Source organism: Sinocyclocheilus rhinocerous, unplaced genomic scaffold (genome assembly GCF_001515625.1).
Source record: "Sinocyclocheilus rhinocerous isolate Xijiao unplaced genomic scaffold, SAMN03320098_v1.1 scaffold4921, whole genome shotgun sequence".
Lineage (NCBI taxonomy): Eukaryota > Metazoa > Chordata > Actinopteri > Cypriniformes > Cyprinidae > Sinocyclocheilus > Sinocyclocheilus rhinocerous.
The window spans coordinates 36,707-52,936 of NW_015652201.1; the positions used below are offsets into that span (position 1 = coordinate 36,707).

The window sequence follows — 16,230 nt, forward strand, 5'->3', positions numbered from 1 at the left end:
TCTTCACATGTTGTCCATCTCTCTGTCTCTCATGGTGTGTTAATGCATTCCTCCCTTTCCCAACCCGCTAATCCCGGTTCACAGATCTGGTGAGCTGTGTGGGCCGTGCACCTGTCCCGCAACCTCAGACGGAGTCACCTTCCTCACGAACCTCAGTCCCCCCGACCCCAACCTCCCCCTCTCTGTCTCTCATGGTGTGTTAATGCATTCCTCCCTTTCCCAACCCGCTCATCCCGGTTCACAGATCTGGTGAGCTGTGTGGGCCGTGCACCTGTCCCGCAACCTCAGACGGAGTCACCTTCCTCACGAACCTCAGTCCCCCCTCCCCAAACCTCCTCCCCCCCGACCCCGACCCCCTCTGTGTCTGCACAGAGTGAGTATATAGTGTGTGTGCTTATAGCATAAGGTCAAGTCCACGTTGCACTTTAAAGACCCTGATATACTTCTAACGAAATTGAAAAACAAACTGGTGTGGCATCATTTCAAGCAAAGTTTGTATGGAGTTGTCTGGAAGTTCAAAACATCTTGCTCTGGCTGGTAAACCGTTTCCAACTACCACTGGTCCATGGCTATTATGTAACATGTTAGTGTGGCTTTGTTGCTCTGCCTTCTTTCTTTTTACGTGGAAATCTTCTCTGGTTCATTTCTTTTGTTAAGTCCATTGAGGTCATATGCAATTAAAAACTTGAACACTCTGTTGAGCTGCTTCATAGTAGAAATTGTAATTCTGCAATGCTTATCTAAAGTGACACTGACACAGTTTTTTCATGTTTAAAGGGGTCATATGATGCGATTCCAAGTTTTCCTTTCTCTTTGGTCTCAAACCCAAAGAGATATTCTTTATAAAAGTTAAGACTGGTCCACGCCCTCCTAAAACGCCTCGTTTAAACACGCCCCTCACATTTCTACGTCACGATGAGGGAATATTTGCATAACGCCGCCCAAATTTTCACGCAAAAAAAGAAGGCGTAACTTTATTGTTGCTGCCACCGCCGCCATGTTGTGAAGATGCTGTGTGTTTATGAGCTTTGTAAAAATCAACGCGTTTCAGAAAGGTGGGGCATAGAGGAGAAACAATAATGTACAGTATGTGGAAAATAATGTGTTTTTTTAACCTTAAACCGCATAAACACATTTCATTAAACCAAATACACAAAATAATGTTCTTTTTAGCAACATCATATGACCCCTTTAAGAATGTAAAGCTGCTTGCTTTATACAACCTTGTGTGTTGTATGAAGTAGTGGTCGACGGATAAGGATTTTTTTGATTGCTGCTGAGAGCAGGGTTGCCGATATAAAACCGAAATAAATTATATCACTATTTAATTTAAAGATTGTAAAAGCACATGCATAATTGCGGAAATTAAATTTATATTTATTTTACATTATTTGGAACTCTGAATAGGAACTGACAGGCGCTGACATTCTTAGTGCTGTCAAAATAAAAGTCCTATGCACTGTAAAAAATTTAATTTAAATATAGTAAAAGCACAAGCATAACTGCTGAAATGAAATTTGTTTAAAATAATTTGAAAATGTTTAAATATATAAAATTGATTTTAAAAAAATACATCTGTAAAATAAACTTCTATTTAGATGACAACTGCTATCAGTACTAACAATAGAAAAAGAAACGCTACAATTCTTGGTATAAATTTACTTTCTTTGTTTAACAGTTCTTCTGTCTACTAATTAATTATTACAACTGTTAAATAGAGACAGTATATTAAAGATGGAGAATGGGAGTTCCGTGCGCTCAGACAAAGACCCAAGACGTGTCACTCGTATAGTTTTGAATGGGGAAAAATGCAACACTCAATATGGCCGCTCTATCGAACGAAGCCCCGCCTTCTGAGCAAAAGAGCCAATCCCTAATCGGGAAAGTCAGCGTGTCACTGCAGCTGCTGTTAGAAGTCCCGGTTGCTATAGAAACAGTCAGCATTCTGAGACGTGCGCTCAGGACTGCGCATGCGCACTGGCTGGTCTAGCCTGAGAAATAAGCTTTTTTTAACGCTATTTGAGCAACATTTACAACATATATATACATTTACAACATATATATAATAAACAACATTTATGAGATTGTTGTTGTCAGATTTCATTGGTGATTTCAAATATAAAATTGAATCGCAAGCTTGGCAAGCAGTTTTGGAGAATTTGATATTTCCCCATTCAACGAGATAGGAGCTGCACTTGCATGCCCGAGAGGCGTGCCTTAAAGTGACTTTGGCTCAGATGCTGACATTCTCAGTGCTGTCAAAATAAAAGTCCTGTGCACTATTAAAATAAAAGTCCGCTTTGGACACATCTCCAAACAGAAAAACTTTTTGGCCCATGCCGATAATGAAAAATTCCAGATATCGGCCGATATATCAGCTGACCACTAGTATAAAGGGCTATATAAATAAACGTGATGTGACTAGACTGCCGAATTGCAGATCTGGTACAAACATATCCACATCGCTATGATCAAATGCTGTTTTCTCTCCACTGTAATTTTTGTTGTTTATTTTGTTATTGAGAGGAGAGTGCGCAGCATATTCATATTCATCTAAACGCCATTCCCAGCAGTGTGTGTGGTGTCGGACAGTATACGGCTGCTCGGTTATATCAAACATTTTTTACCGCTAAGCGAGGAATGAAAAAGAACTTCTTCATGAGTATATCAGGCCCTTAACAGTCTGCAGCTGAATTCCCATCAACCCTGAAACCAACATATGACATTCGGAAGTAGCAGGAGGCAGTTTTCCCTGATAAAAACAGCATTTAAGCATCTGAAGTGACATTGACGGAGTCTGGTTTGTGACAGAACTGTGATGCACTTCCATACATATCCGCTTGAAGGACGTGGGGCATTTATCAAAGCTGAAGCCACAGTTAGAGACTTTAGATCAGTCCTGCGGTGTCAGATTGACAAGGAGAAACTGAAGGACGTGTCGGGGCCGCTAAGCTCCTCTAAAGTGGAGCAGGAAGCCATGAAGGGAGGGAGTGAGTGAGGGTGAGGAAATGAGAAGTTAGCCGTATCTAAGGATCCAGGAATAGCTCAACTAGCTCCATGCGGTTAACAAGGAAAAGACAGAAGAAGACAAGGAGGAGGAAAGTGGTGGAGATGTTGATTAGATGAGTGTTTTTGTGAGTCTGTGCATGTGTGAGCGTACAAACTTCATCAGGAGAGAGAGCTTAGTCAGAGTATTGAGGAGGAATGGATGAAGGTCTAGACTGAAGATCATGACTGAGAAACTAGGTAAGTCCACAGCAGAGCTGGTGTGTGTTAAACCTCTCTCAGCCTCTCAGGTCTGGAGTCAGGAGGGTGTGACCTTTCTGACCTCTGCCTGAGTTTCAGAGCGTTAACTCTTGGTTAAGGTTGACATCTGTCTGTTCATGTCCTGTACAACAAAGAGGAACAGTTAGCTTTGGCTCTGTCAGTCTATAGTTTTAAAGAACCCATGAATGCACAATTTTCTTTCCTGTGCTGATGTATTTCCTGTTGAGACAGGAAGTTGGGGCGGAACATGCACTACTGCTAAAAAGTTTGTTATTAGTAAGATTGTAAAGGAAATTAATCCTTTTATTCAGCAAGGATGCATTAAATGCATTGAACTTTCTGTCTATCAAAGAATCCTGAAAAAAAAAGTATCACGACTTGCACAAAAATATTAAGCAGCACAACTGTTTTCAGCATTGATAATAATCAGAAATGTTTCTTGAGCTGCAAATCAGCATATTAGAATGATTTCTGAAGGATCATGTGACACTGAAGACTGGAGTGATGATGCTGAAAATTCAGCTTTACATCACAGGAATAAATTACATTATAAAATGCATTAAAATAGAAAACAGTTATTTTAAATTGTAATAATATTTCACAGTATTACAATTGTACTGTATTTTTGATCAAATAAATGCAGCATAAAAGATTTATTTAAAAAATACTTACACCTAAGATTAATAAAGGCTGTGATATATTGTCCATTTTGATTTTGTTTATTTTTTGGTCCATTTTAAGCACCTCGTATTTATTGGGTCTTTAATTCACATGTCTTTTAATGTAAAGATGAAAATATTCCAATATCTTACGTAAAAAGTATTTACTTTTTTTTTTTTTAAATAATCATAATTTTGAGTGAAAAAAAAATCTGAAACTAAGGTGGGACTACTTAGCATGAACTGTATGTGTGTATTCACCTGTGTCCATGTTTTCTTCTACAGCACGCAAACAGGAAATCATCAAGATCACGGAGCAGCTGATAGAAGCCATCAATAATGGGGACTTTGATGCCTATGCGTATGTTACAGACGCAATGTTATGCTATGCTTTCTTACAGACACAAACCACTTTGGCCCAACACATACTATATTGTACAAATATAAGAGCACTATAGCGGCCATTAGTGTAAACTGTCTTCTTCTACAGTCAGTTCTGCTCGCATGGTGGAGCAACAGTTTTATTAAGAGTAAGATGAAAGTAACTATCCATGTATATAGCAGCTACCTGAATAATAATACACAATGGGATCGTTGTAACAGGAAAATCTGTGACCCTGGATTGACATCCTTTGAACCCGAAGCTTTGGGGAACCTGGTTGAGGGAATGGACTTCCATAGATTCTACTTTGAGAACTGTAAGTGTGTTCAAGCAGAAAGACTAAATCATTTATGTGTCTTATAAATCACAGGAAATGGCAGTAGCACCATGCACATGATCTTTCTCCGTGTGTGTGTTTCTCCGCAGTGCTTTCTAAGAACAGCAAGCCCATCCACACCACCATCCTGAACCCTCATGTGCACCTGATTGGAGAAGAGGCCGCCTGCATCGCCTACATCCGCCTCACTCAGTTTGTGGATGGGCAGGGCCGGCCGCGCAGCAGCCAGTCGGAGGAGACCCGCGTGTGGCACCGCCGGGACTCCAAATGGCAGAACGTTCATTTCCACTGCTCCGGTGCGCCGGCTGCCCCTCTCCAGTGAAGGTGACGCTTTGGATTTGTTCATTTTTTTGTACGTTTTTACTTTTGTTTTCACACTGGAGCTTTTGGTGTGGATTCAGATCTGTTTCTCAGTAGAGTTTGATTGTTTTGGTTGTTGTCAAAATGGATTCTGAACAGATCTAGACACTAGACTATAGAAAAACTTGCTCTTTTAACTTACAGTAACACCCTGGCACTGTGAATGAGAGTACTGATGCACATTTTCTTCAGAAAGTGTAAATCTATATCAAGATTGCACATAGTTAAATACATAAATTAAAAACAAATATAAAATATACATCATAATCATTAAGATTTCATCGAGAGAAATTATTGTTTTGTTTTGTTTTATTCAGCAAAGACGCATTTACTAAATAATGTTACAATTCAGCTTTTCCATACAGGAATAAATTATATTTTAAAATATAATCAAATAGAAAACATATTTAAATTTGTAATAATATTTCATAATATTACTGTTTTTGCTGTATGTTCATCAAACAGATGCAACCTTGGTAAGCATAAGCAGGGTTATAATAGTTAACTGAAACGGACACCATAAAAACATTTTCTTCACCTGAAATAAAATGCACAATAACTGAAATAAAATAAAATATAAAAAACATAGACTCATTTTATCTTTGCTTATTGTCAAGGCAACATTTCTCATTTTCATTTAGTTTAACTTGATGTACTAAAATAACTAAAACTGAAATAAAAATATATAAAAATATGTAGACAGCTTAAAAAATATTTAAAAAAAACTAAATTATGACATATTAAAAAAATATAAAAAAAACTAAAATGACAAAAACAAGACAATTACAAAACTTTAACTAAAATTAAAATAAAAACAGAAAATATAAAATAAAAATTCATTCAAAATATTAATAAAAACTAATACTATTTCAGTTATACTAAAAAAGCTCATAAGAGCATAAGAAACTTTCAAAAAGAAAGTCTTTCAAAAATATTACAGTCCTCAAACTTTTGAACAGTATTATAATTTTATACAAAACAAATCCTCGTTTAAGGTAATTTATAGCAATTCAAATAAATTATTAAAATAAATTCATATTAACTATATAATAATAATTAATAAACATTAATAAAAACATTTTAAATAGTTTTTTATATTTTTAAATATATGTATATTTTATTTGATATATTTTTAGAACATTCAGTGAGAGCTGATTAAAAACAGCGTTTCTGTGTTTTTGTATTTCAGAGCGGCCCTGCAAGCGATACATTAGATGCGAGTGCCCTTCACGGAGGTGATGGACAGGGAGGACTGATAGGACGGCAGCAGAGGTCCAGTGTCGGAGCGCTCCGAACCCTCCAGCCTTCCAACGCTGGACACAGCCGTCCTCCCCTGCATGCAAACCGACAGTTATCTCTCTGCCAGAACCACCCTCACCTCTGAGTCCACCCAGCACGCTCCCGACCGAACGTCTTTATGCCAAGACTCAAGATTACATATATTAATCATCGAGCGCGATCATAGACTCCAGGTTCCCGTCTAGAGTTCTAATAACCCGCACGATTGCCGCCTTATCCACGGTCCTTCGCACTCGTCTTCACTGGCCTTATGCCCCCTGCGCCCAGGTACTCCCAAATACAGTAGATCATGTTTTAATAAAAATATCATCATTATTATTGTATTTATTGTTATTGTTACTACTATTGATTATATATGATTATTACTTCCGTCAGGATTCTAAGTATTGCTGTTGTTCTTGAGATTGTATATTTGATGGTCAAATGACTGATGTTTTGTTTTAAAACACTTATTTTGTTCTCTTTTTTTTAAGCATGGATTTAAAAAACTATATATATTTTTTTTTGGTGTTCAGGTAATCTGAAGTCTATTTCGGCAGTGCTGTATATGTTAAAGTTCACGGCTCGCTGGTAAAAGTAAAAAAGCAGCAGCGCACACGTGGTTTTAAGATTCAAAACTCAGTCAATTTTCTCGCGAATATGGTGGCGAGCAGATTTTCTGTCACCGCGATCAGTGTTTGTATTATCAGGTCACCAATCAGATCTCTTGGAGGCAGCTGACAGCATCACATCATTGAGATTCGCCTCGTATATATCTGCAGGTTGCCAAGTTGAATTTCCTTCAAAAAGAGCTGTTTGTCTTTAAATCAGAGCATAATCTCATGTATTGGCCCTTGATGACCAGCAGCTGATGTGTCCTTCTTATTGACAATCAATGCTGATCTGGTTTTATCTTTTTCTCAAGGGATCTTGTAGGATGTTTCGAATGAGTACAGCATGTTGTTTTTAAGGGCCTTTCATTTAAAGCAGCAGCTAATTTACTGCTGTTCGCTGGCCAAGTGTGTTTGAGATTTAAATAGCCATTCTGGATCCCACGGTGATCAGAAACCTGTGAATTTTAACGTGTTTCTACCGTCGTCACAGGAATGTTGTGATTCACCTCGACTCAGGCACCTACAGCTATTCTTTGTTTTCTTTTTGTTCTGTACACGCAGGAACTTTTAATATATGATTTATGTGGTGTAATTAAGGCAGTTTTGTTCTTTGTGTTTTTTTTTTTTTAAGTGTGCGTGTGCGTGTACGTGTGTGTGGTTTTACAATACAATGGCACTGATATCCTGAATGTGAAAGCATCGTCACTATATTAAAGTGTTGAAAGCCATAACGCACAGAGCGAGAATTTCCAGCGGATTGTAAGGATGTTTTTATAAGTGCTGTCTTTCAGTCTAGCAGAACTGGAAGATAGTCTTATGTGGATTGACTAGGGGGCTTCCTGACAACTGGTACTGTTCGTTTTTGACGTCCTGTCAAAAGATTTCTCTCCTACTGAATGTGGGCTGCTACCTGAAGTCACATGACCTTTGTTGAGGCTGCTCAGTGTGCTTTATGTTGATTTTAAAGGAATAGTTCACCCAAAAATAAAGCTTTGCTGAAAATGTAACTCACCCTCAGGCCATCCAAGATGTAGATGAGTTCTACATTCATCAGAACAGAGTTGAAGAAATTTAGCATCACGTCACTTGCTCACCAATGGAGCCTCTGTAGTGAATGGGTGCCGTCAGAATGAGAGTCCAAACAGCTGATAAAAACATCACAAGTAATCCATCACTCCAGTCCATCAGTTAACAAATCCATCAAGACGTTTTTAACTTCTACCCTTGTTTCCAGCAATCCATAATATTGTTTTCTCCAGTGAAAAAGTCATTTTGTCTGAATCAGGAGTGAAATATGCACAAATCAAGTACCATTTACAAGTGAAAACCATTCTAAACAAATATGTCGGTGGATTTTGATGTGAGAGGACAACAGAGGATAGTCTCACTCACTGGAGGAAGTGTTATTATGCATTATGGACTCGTATTTTAGCCAGAAGCAATAGATTAAAGTTAAAAAATGTATAAATTAAAATGTTAATTGATGTACTGGAGTGGTGTGGATTATAGTGATGTTTTTATCAGCTGTTTGGACTCTCATTCTGACGGCACCCATTCACTGCAGAGGATCCATTAGTGAGCAAGTGACGTAATGCTACATTTCTCCAAATCTGTTCTGATGAACAAACAAACTCATCTACATCTTGTACGGCCTGAGGGAGAGACCATTTTTAACCAAATTTCATTTTTAGGTGAACTATTCCTTGAATTTTACTCTGAAATGTGACTTTTATGTTCACTTTAATGAGAGTTTCAAACTCTATGTAAGTGGTGACAAATACAACATCCGCCGCAAACAGCAATCCGCATGTCGACGAACCAGTGTTGTTATTTCTTTCTTATAAGTGTGTTTAGTATTGCAAACAATAATTGAAAATAAAACCGCTCAACAAATACCTTGTAAAAACTACCGCTGCATAGTGTTAACTTGTCTTATAAGTGGAAACTATTTGCATGAACTTCAACTTCACAGTAATACATTTTGGTGACTTTTTTTGTTTCATTCTCTTTGTTTTATACTGAATGCTGGTGATTCTATCTATTTTCTGAGCTTTGTAAGTGCACATAACTATTTTTGTCTAAAAATGATGATAATGACGATGACTGTCATGGTAAAACAACTATTCTGATTGTACGGCATGCTTTTGTAAAGGCATTTGTTGTTGTTTGAGCAGTGTTGGTTGCACCCATAGAAAATGTGAAATAATGTGGTTATTAGCTTGGGTCAATCGCAGCGTTGTCACACTAGGTCACATTATGCATGTGTTTTTATTACGGAATGGATCTTGCTTTGGCTGCCAGTCTACAAAAGGGACTTCGAATTATGTCTGTGTTCAATGCCATTTTAATCAACGACCTTCCTTGTGCTTCGCTCAAATGCTGTCTAACCCTTTAGGGGGCGCTCTTTACCACAGCGTTCTAGTTGGAAACAATGCGTAACGTGACAAGATCTCCAAGAATTCACCCACTTTTCTGCTTAAAAACAGAAACACGATCTTAATGCACTAACAAATTGTTAATGAAACCTAAATGTATATACACTGAATAACCACCAAGTGAGTGTTTAATCTGTTATCAAGTGAGTTCTTCTCCAAACACAATGGCCTGTAGGTTGAAGTGATGAGTGATCTAATCTAATCAGGCCACTAATGGGAAGCTGGTGTGTGTTTGAGTGTGTTACACATAATGTGAAAGAGTGAATCAGTGTTGTGTTTCTCTCGTGGTGGCGCATTGCTGCTCTTACAACATCAAGCCAATTGCTATTTGTAGTATTCACATTTGCTCCTAATGTCTTTTGTAGTCTTTTGCTTAAGTCTAACGGCTTCACATTTCTCTGAAGATCAGCCTTCCAGCTTTGCAGAGGTTTTTTTTTTTTTGTATAGGCCTATAATCTCAAATCATACAACGGGATGATGTGGATTTCTCCTGATTCTTCTCATTAATATTCATATCTGTTCTTCCAATGTGCTCTCCCTCTTTTTCTCTCTATGTGTGCTATAGGAAATGTATTAAGATGTTATCAGTATTATCAATAAAAAGACTATGTCAAAACCTATGTGGTGGTTTTTATATCTACTGTATACTGAACTAAATGCTGTTCTGCTGACAGAGTGATCTTGCTAATAAACGTAGGAGGCTTTATCTGAATGACCAGCTGCCTCTGAAAGCTGATAAGATATGAGAAAACAGCATGTGAATTTATTTCACAACTGTGTGTACTTTTGAGTGCTGAGTCGCTAAAAACGGTTTGTGTTCAGCGGAAACTGTGGTGTAAATACCTAGTACAGACAGTTGTTTGCACCGGTTGTCCAGTACTCTGGCCAGATGAATCAACAATGGCTGTTTACATGCTCATCATTAAGTTATGGTTATACTTGTTAAAGCATGCAGTCTTGTGCATACAAAACGTCTTGATAAACAGGTTTTTGATTGCATATGTTGTTATATTAGTTTATAAACGTACGCAAACTTAGGCATATACAATACTAAATATAAGGACAAAATAGATCTTTCCAAGAGTTTAAAGGTCAAAAAACCTGTCCTGATCCATGATTCTTCCTGAAGTCTTCCAGAAACTGAAATATTAAACTTTAATTTATCTATATTTATGTGTTTCTTTTAGGAAACAAAATTGCAGTATAAGATGCACAAAACCCTTTCCGAAGGTTACACGGTAGCCTACAGTAAATATGTAAAATGGTATTACCATGGTTCTTAATTATGTACCATGGTAATGAATAATCAAGTTATTTATAAAATATAATTTGGTTTGCTAAGAACCAACTACTTCTTTAATATATATGGTATTTTCCTAGTAAAGATAAATATTTGCGTAATGTATTGATCTTTACACAAAATGTGCAGAAAAAATGCTCGCGCCGTGCCGCTGACGTCATGCGTGCTCGTGACGCGGAGCTGGTACTCGCGCTGCCTAGAAACGAGCGACTCATTTATATGATTACGAGACCCGTCCTGCTCCTGATACCTCACTATTTCCCTTTAATTTTTGTGTTTTATGACATTAAACTGCACTATACAGGATCTCCTGCTCTGAGAGTAAGTATCTGATTCGCTTTTATCTATAGTTTCGCAGCGCTTTTGATTTGAATGATTCTGTCAGTGAGGCGTTAGCGAGTCAGTTCTGCATCTGTCAGCAACCTTGCCGGTACTGAGGAGAAACCTCTGTAATTAGACACAGTTAATGCAGTATTTATTTTTAAAGCGGTATAATTTGCTATTTTATTATCTTCCCCTGAGGCATGGGCAGTTTAAACGCATGTTTGATGGTTTAATAGAGAGTTTTGATATTGGCTCGTGTTAGCTGAAGCTAGCCGGTGTGGTCCGTTACGTTACTCATGAGACCTTGACTGCTGCCAAGATTTTAAACTCTTATTTTAACTTATTAGTGACTCTTTTGCTATTTGTTTATTTATTTTTTACCTCTTAAAAATCTTATTCGTTAAGAAAAGCCTTTTTCTATGCACCTATAGTCATGAAAAGTTGACATCAGAAATTCTTTACTATAAGAAACATTTATGTAATTATTTCTGATGATTTTCCACACACTGTTGAAAAGTTTAATGTCATGTATCATGCTCGACAAGGTTTTGGTATCCATTGATTTACTGTACACACATTACAGGTTCAGCGTCCCTGATGCAAGCAGAGTACAAGTGTCTTGTTTATACAGTGTTTGAACTTCTTATTGCAGAAATGACGGCTGTTTTGAGATATGGATGTCATTTAGAGTGTTTCAGGGTTTAAAAATGTTGTTCCACACATATAATCAGTCTTCATAAATTAAAGGACAGCACACAAGTGCAACTGTCTCAGGCTTGGGAAGAATCCTTTGCGTGACTTCTGATCAAAACAGACCTGGCACAACAACATGCTATTCATTCCTAAACATTTACTGTTGCCACAATTTAATTAATCTTATTTATTGACATGCTTCGTCTGGTGTTACTTTCAGTTTCCTGGGACTTTAATTGAATAGACCTTGAGTGGAGGAGTAGGAGGACAAGCACTTTTATTAAAGGAACACATCCAGGATCTGTTGGATTCAGTGCTGCGTGGAGCTTTAGTTCTCGTGGTTGGTTTGGAGAGGCAGTGGAGCTTGTTTAAAGACTGCGATGCATCGCTTAAGGACATGCGCTGCACGGCTACGGCCGCTCACAGCCTTTCAGAATGCTCCAAGTTTCTCACAACAGAGGACAGTGGTGACGCCCGGGGCCCTAAGGACGTTTCAGCCCTTTAGGTGCTATGCGGCCCCTGTCGCCGCTGAGCCTTTTCTCAATGGGACGAGCTCCAACTATGTGGAAGAAATGTACTACGCATGGCTGGAGAACCCAAAGAGTGTGCACAAGGTAAGACATCGGCTCTCAGCATAGAGGATTTTGTGATGAAATCCTGGCTTCATTGCTGCTATACCAAAGTTATGATGCTTAAAATCCATGTGGAATCAAAATTCACCCTGTTTACTTTCACAATACACATTCTTGTTCATATTGTGAAAGATTAATCTGTGCATGTTACACTACAGAAAAACAATTGTCTTCATAATCTTTCATCACAACTTAATAACTTCTCAAAGGACTTTCCTTTTTGGTCTTCAGGTTCATTTTTAAAAGGTGAATTGGTAATTGTTTGCGTGTTGAAAGAGCAGTTCACCCAAAATGAAAACTCTGTCATCATTTACTTACTTCCAATTTAATATAAACCTATATTTATGGTGCACAGAAAGTGATTCTTTGAGGACTCAATTCAAGCACCCATATGAATTTTGCACAAGGTATTTTCTAAAAATCGTGACATCTGCCCTATATTCTTCTTGAGAGGTTGATATAAGAGTTACCAATGTCTTGATTTTTCTAAATGAAATGTCCACTTTTGAGTCAGATATTTAGAAATGAATCATTTGATTCAGTTCACAAGGCAGTTAGAATGATTCTTTTTTTAACTGAACTGATTTGGTTGTCTAGTAAACTGCAAAGGAACTTCTGTGCTCTCCAAGGTTATGCTTGAGGACATCCATGTTTCATAATGTGAATGTTTCCCCTCTCAGACAGTAAACTTAGCTTTGCAGGGCTGTTATGTAAGACTTTTCTTTTCCATTTCACATGCCCTTGTGTGGTTTCCAGGATGTTTTCAAACTGGAACTAAATGTTTTTTGAGAAACTGATGAATGTATCATACTGAAACATGCTAAGTTAAGTGCAGTGGTCAAACTTGCTGTTACCCTTTCATTTAGTTTTGTATCTTTTTTTATTTGTTTGAACAACACACTTAAGCATACCTTTAGATGAACATTCAGTACTGTCTGTATATACATTTATATATTACTATACATATTTATACACATTTATATTACTTTTTTGTTTGTTTTGTTTAAATTAGCTTTAACTATTTTGACCTTGGAAGTATTTCACTCGTCATGAGCCTTGGAAAAAGTATAAGTGAATCTTCAAATGGGCAGCGAAAGATAAAATTACAAAATACAGACAATTGTGGGCAGAAGTACATAACCCCAAAAATAAATAACTACATTTTTGTGGAAACCTATGAAGGAAGTGTGTATACAGTTTCACTACATTTCAGACTTCCCTCCTATGCCCGCTGCGAGATGATACGGCATCGGCTCTCTCAATTTAACACACTGAGCTCTTTAGCTCCTCAAAGCCTATTAGACATTTATCAGGTTAGTATGAGGTCCTGTGTGATGTGTCATTGAATCACAGTGACCTGATATGTAGGAAAGTAAGCCCTCATGAGCAGAACAAGGTCAGACATGGTCTAGGGTTCAAATTGCTGTTCTTTTCTGTCCCTGCATGAACCTAAAGATTTGCAGATGATTGCATCAAAAGTCTTCGGTTATGCAACCGAACATCCAGCTTATCCAGTGTAGTTTTGCTGCTCAGAAAAGCAGTACTGAAGTTTGACCCCTTCCCACAGTTTACTCAGATGTGACCACAGTTCCCATCTGTATTGGAGACTTTGGAAGATGAAGCAAAGTAGATGGTTCAGATTCCTGTGTGATGATGCAAGACATCAATACTGCTAGTCGGCATCTGTTTTATCTTAATAAACCAGAATGACTCATGTACATCATTGGATGTATTTTAACAAATTAAAAGGAATCTTTTTTTTTTTTTTTTTAAATGTATTCTGTGCACAGCACTTGAAGTATTGTTATTATTCTCCTACTGTGATTTCTTTGCTCTTTTCTTAACAGTCTTGGGACATATTCTTCCGTAATGCCAACACAGGAGCTCCCCCTGGCTCTGCCTACCAAAGCCCACCTCCAGTGGGGGTGAGTCTCTCAGGACTGTCTCAGGCCCAGGCACTGGTTGGAGCTCAGCCTAATGTGGAAAAACTGGTGGAAGACCACCTTGCCGTGCAGTCCCTCATCCGTGCCTACCAGGTATGAAGGCTAAAATGTTAATTTCACCAAGGAGGTTGGAGGAGAGGACTCTACTTCTGCTGTTTTCCCATCATCTTATTATTGTACTAATAATAATTCCTGTATTTATAGTACCGTTCAAAAGTTTGGGGTCAGTAAGATTTTTTTTTTTTTAAATAAATGAGAAATTTAATCCAACTAGGATGCATTAAATTGATTGGTAGTGTCAGACATTTAATGTTGCAAAAGATTTCTATTTTAAATAAATGCTTTTCTTTTAAACTTTCTATTTATCAAAAATCCTGGAAAAAAATGCGTAGCGGTTTCCACAAAAATATTTAACATCAAAACTGTTTTCAACATTGTTAATAATAAGAAATGTTTCTTGAACAACAAATCAGCATATTAGAATAATTTCTGAAGGATCATGTGACACTGAAGACTGGAGTAATGATCCTGAAAATTCAGTTGCATCACATTACACATAAATTATGTTTTAAAATATATTCAAATGGAAAACATATATTTTAAATTTGAATAATATTTCACAATATTTACAGTTTTTTTTTTAATTCAAATAAATGCAGCCTAGGTGAGCATGCAAGACTTCTTTCAAAAATATATTTTTTTAAATCTTAACAACCCCAGACTTTTGAACATTAGTGCACATTGATGTTATTTCATTGTTTTGATGACTTCACTTTGTAAAAGATTAAAGAACGAGTCAGCGCTCCTTTTTGCTGGTAGTGTACTGCCTAAATATAGTGCCCTTCCTTCCAAACTTTCCAAGTTTCAGTCATATTGCTGGTATAATATTTGGATTAAGTAGATGAGGACCTCATATTATCCTCATTCCTCATACAAGAGGATATTTTCTACACATAATCATTATCTGCAAATCTCCACAGAATTGATTTAAATATATCCTTACCCCTGGCATATTTTTAAAATTGATTATCTTGGCTAATTTGATTAACTAAAATGCTAGGACCATTTGAATATAAAGAGTTAATCTGTGATTGCGCTCCTCTGTTAGCTTGTAAGTGCTGTTGCCTTGTTCACAGGTCAGAGGTCATCATATAGCCAAACTCGACCCTTTGGGCATCAGTTGTGTTAATTTTGACAATGCCCCGCTTACAATCGGGTCCCATCAGTCCGGTGAGAACTGCTTGTGGTGTTCAGTGTGATTGGGAGCATGCTCATTCAGTGTGTTAACATTGCTCTGTCCTTCTGTCCCTGTTCTTCTGTCATCTCTCTGGTGGTTTTCACACTCGATCTGACCCAATCTTACCTCCTTAACTGTCCATACTGTCCTCCCTTCCCCTCTTTTTCTTTTTCTATCTGTACGTCTTTTTTCTGGAACTCCCTGCAGATTCGGGGGCACCATGTTGCACAGCTGGATCCTCTGGGAATTATGGATGCAGATCTTGATTCATGCGTCCCGGCAGATATAATCACATCCTCTGATAAACTTGGTGAGGTTTTGATCAGGCGTTGGAGAATGATTGAATCTTTTTATGTGGCATGGCTTATTTTTGTGCTGTCCTCCCTTACCTGGAGTATGCATGTAGTCCAGACCTGTTTGGATATTTGCAATGGGTAAAATTTAAACACACCCAACAGTGAGTGTGGTTTGTTTGCAGGTTAAACATAATATAAACATTGCTTGGGAAATGGGTGATATTGGAGACGATGGCCTTGTTCCAAACCTAGCTGCCACTGATCAGTTGATTGCAATATTGCAATAGGCAGCTCAGTACTCTAATAAGTCCTAATATACATATAGCACACACAAACATTAAAGGGGTCATATGATGCTGCTAAAAAGAACATTATTTTGTGTATTTGGTGTAATGAAATGTGTTTATGCGGTTTAAAGTTAAAAAAAAAATTTTTTAACAGGCATTTGTTGCATCCAGTTGGGACATAATTAA

General features: G+C 37.6%; 2 protein-coding genes across 25 annotated transcripts in view; both read left to right on the forward strand.

Moving 5' to 3' along the window:
• Window positions 1-7,911, forward strand: part of LOC107714100 (calcium/calmodulin-dependent protein kinase type II subunit beta-like) — a 43,913-nt gene extending 36,002 nt beyond the window's left edge. For all 22 annotated transcript variants that reach the window (XM_016519823.1, XM_016519837.1, XM_016519818.1 and 19 more), the window contains 4 exons: window positions 4,212-4,287; window positions 4,530-4,624; window positions 4,735-4,969; window positions 6,195-7,911. In XM_016519823.1, the coding sequence (XP_016375309.1) occupies window positions 4,212-4,287; window positions 4,530-4,624; window positions 4,735-4,967 (404 nt within the window). In that variant the 3' untranslated portion in view covers window positions 4,968-4,969; window positions 6,195-7,911. The remainder of the gene's footprint in view (window positions 1-4,211; window positions 4,288-4,529; window positions 4,625-4,734; window positions 4,970-6,194) is intronic.
• Window positions 7,912-10,835: 2,924 nt separating this feature from the next.
• Window positions 10,836-16,230, forward strand: part of ogdhb (oxoglutarate dehydrogenase b) — a 21,834-nt gene continuing 16,439 nt past the window's right edge. The window contains exons 1-4 of one of the 3 annotated variants that reach the window (XM_016519815.1): window positions 10,836-10,953; window positions 11,870-12,263; window positions 14,129-14,317; window positions 15,361-15,454. In XM_016519815.1, the coding sequence (XP_016375301.1) occupies window positions 12,030-12,263; window positions 14,129-14,317; window positions 15,361-15,454 (517 nt within the window). In that variant the 5' untranslated portion in view covers window positions 10,836-10,953; window positions 11,870-12,029. Of the gene's footprint in view, window positions 10,954-11,869; window positions 12,264-14,128; window positions 14,318-15,360; window positions 15,455-15,668; window positions 15,772-16,230 lie in introns of those variants that run through there. The other 2 variants (XM_016519813.1, XM_016519816.1) reach the window with 2 other exon arrangements.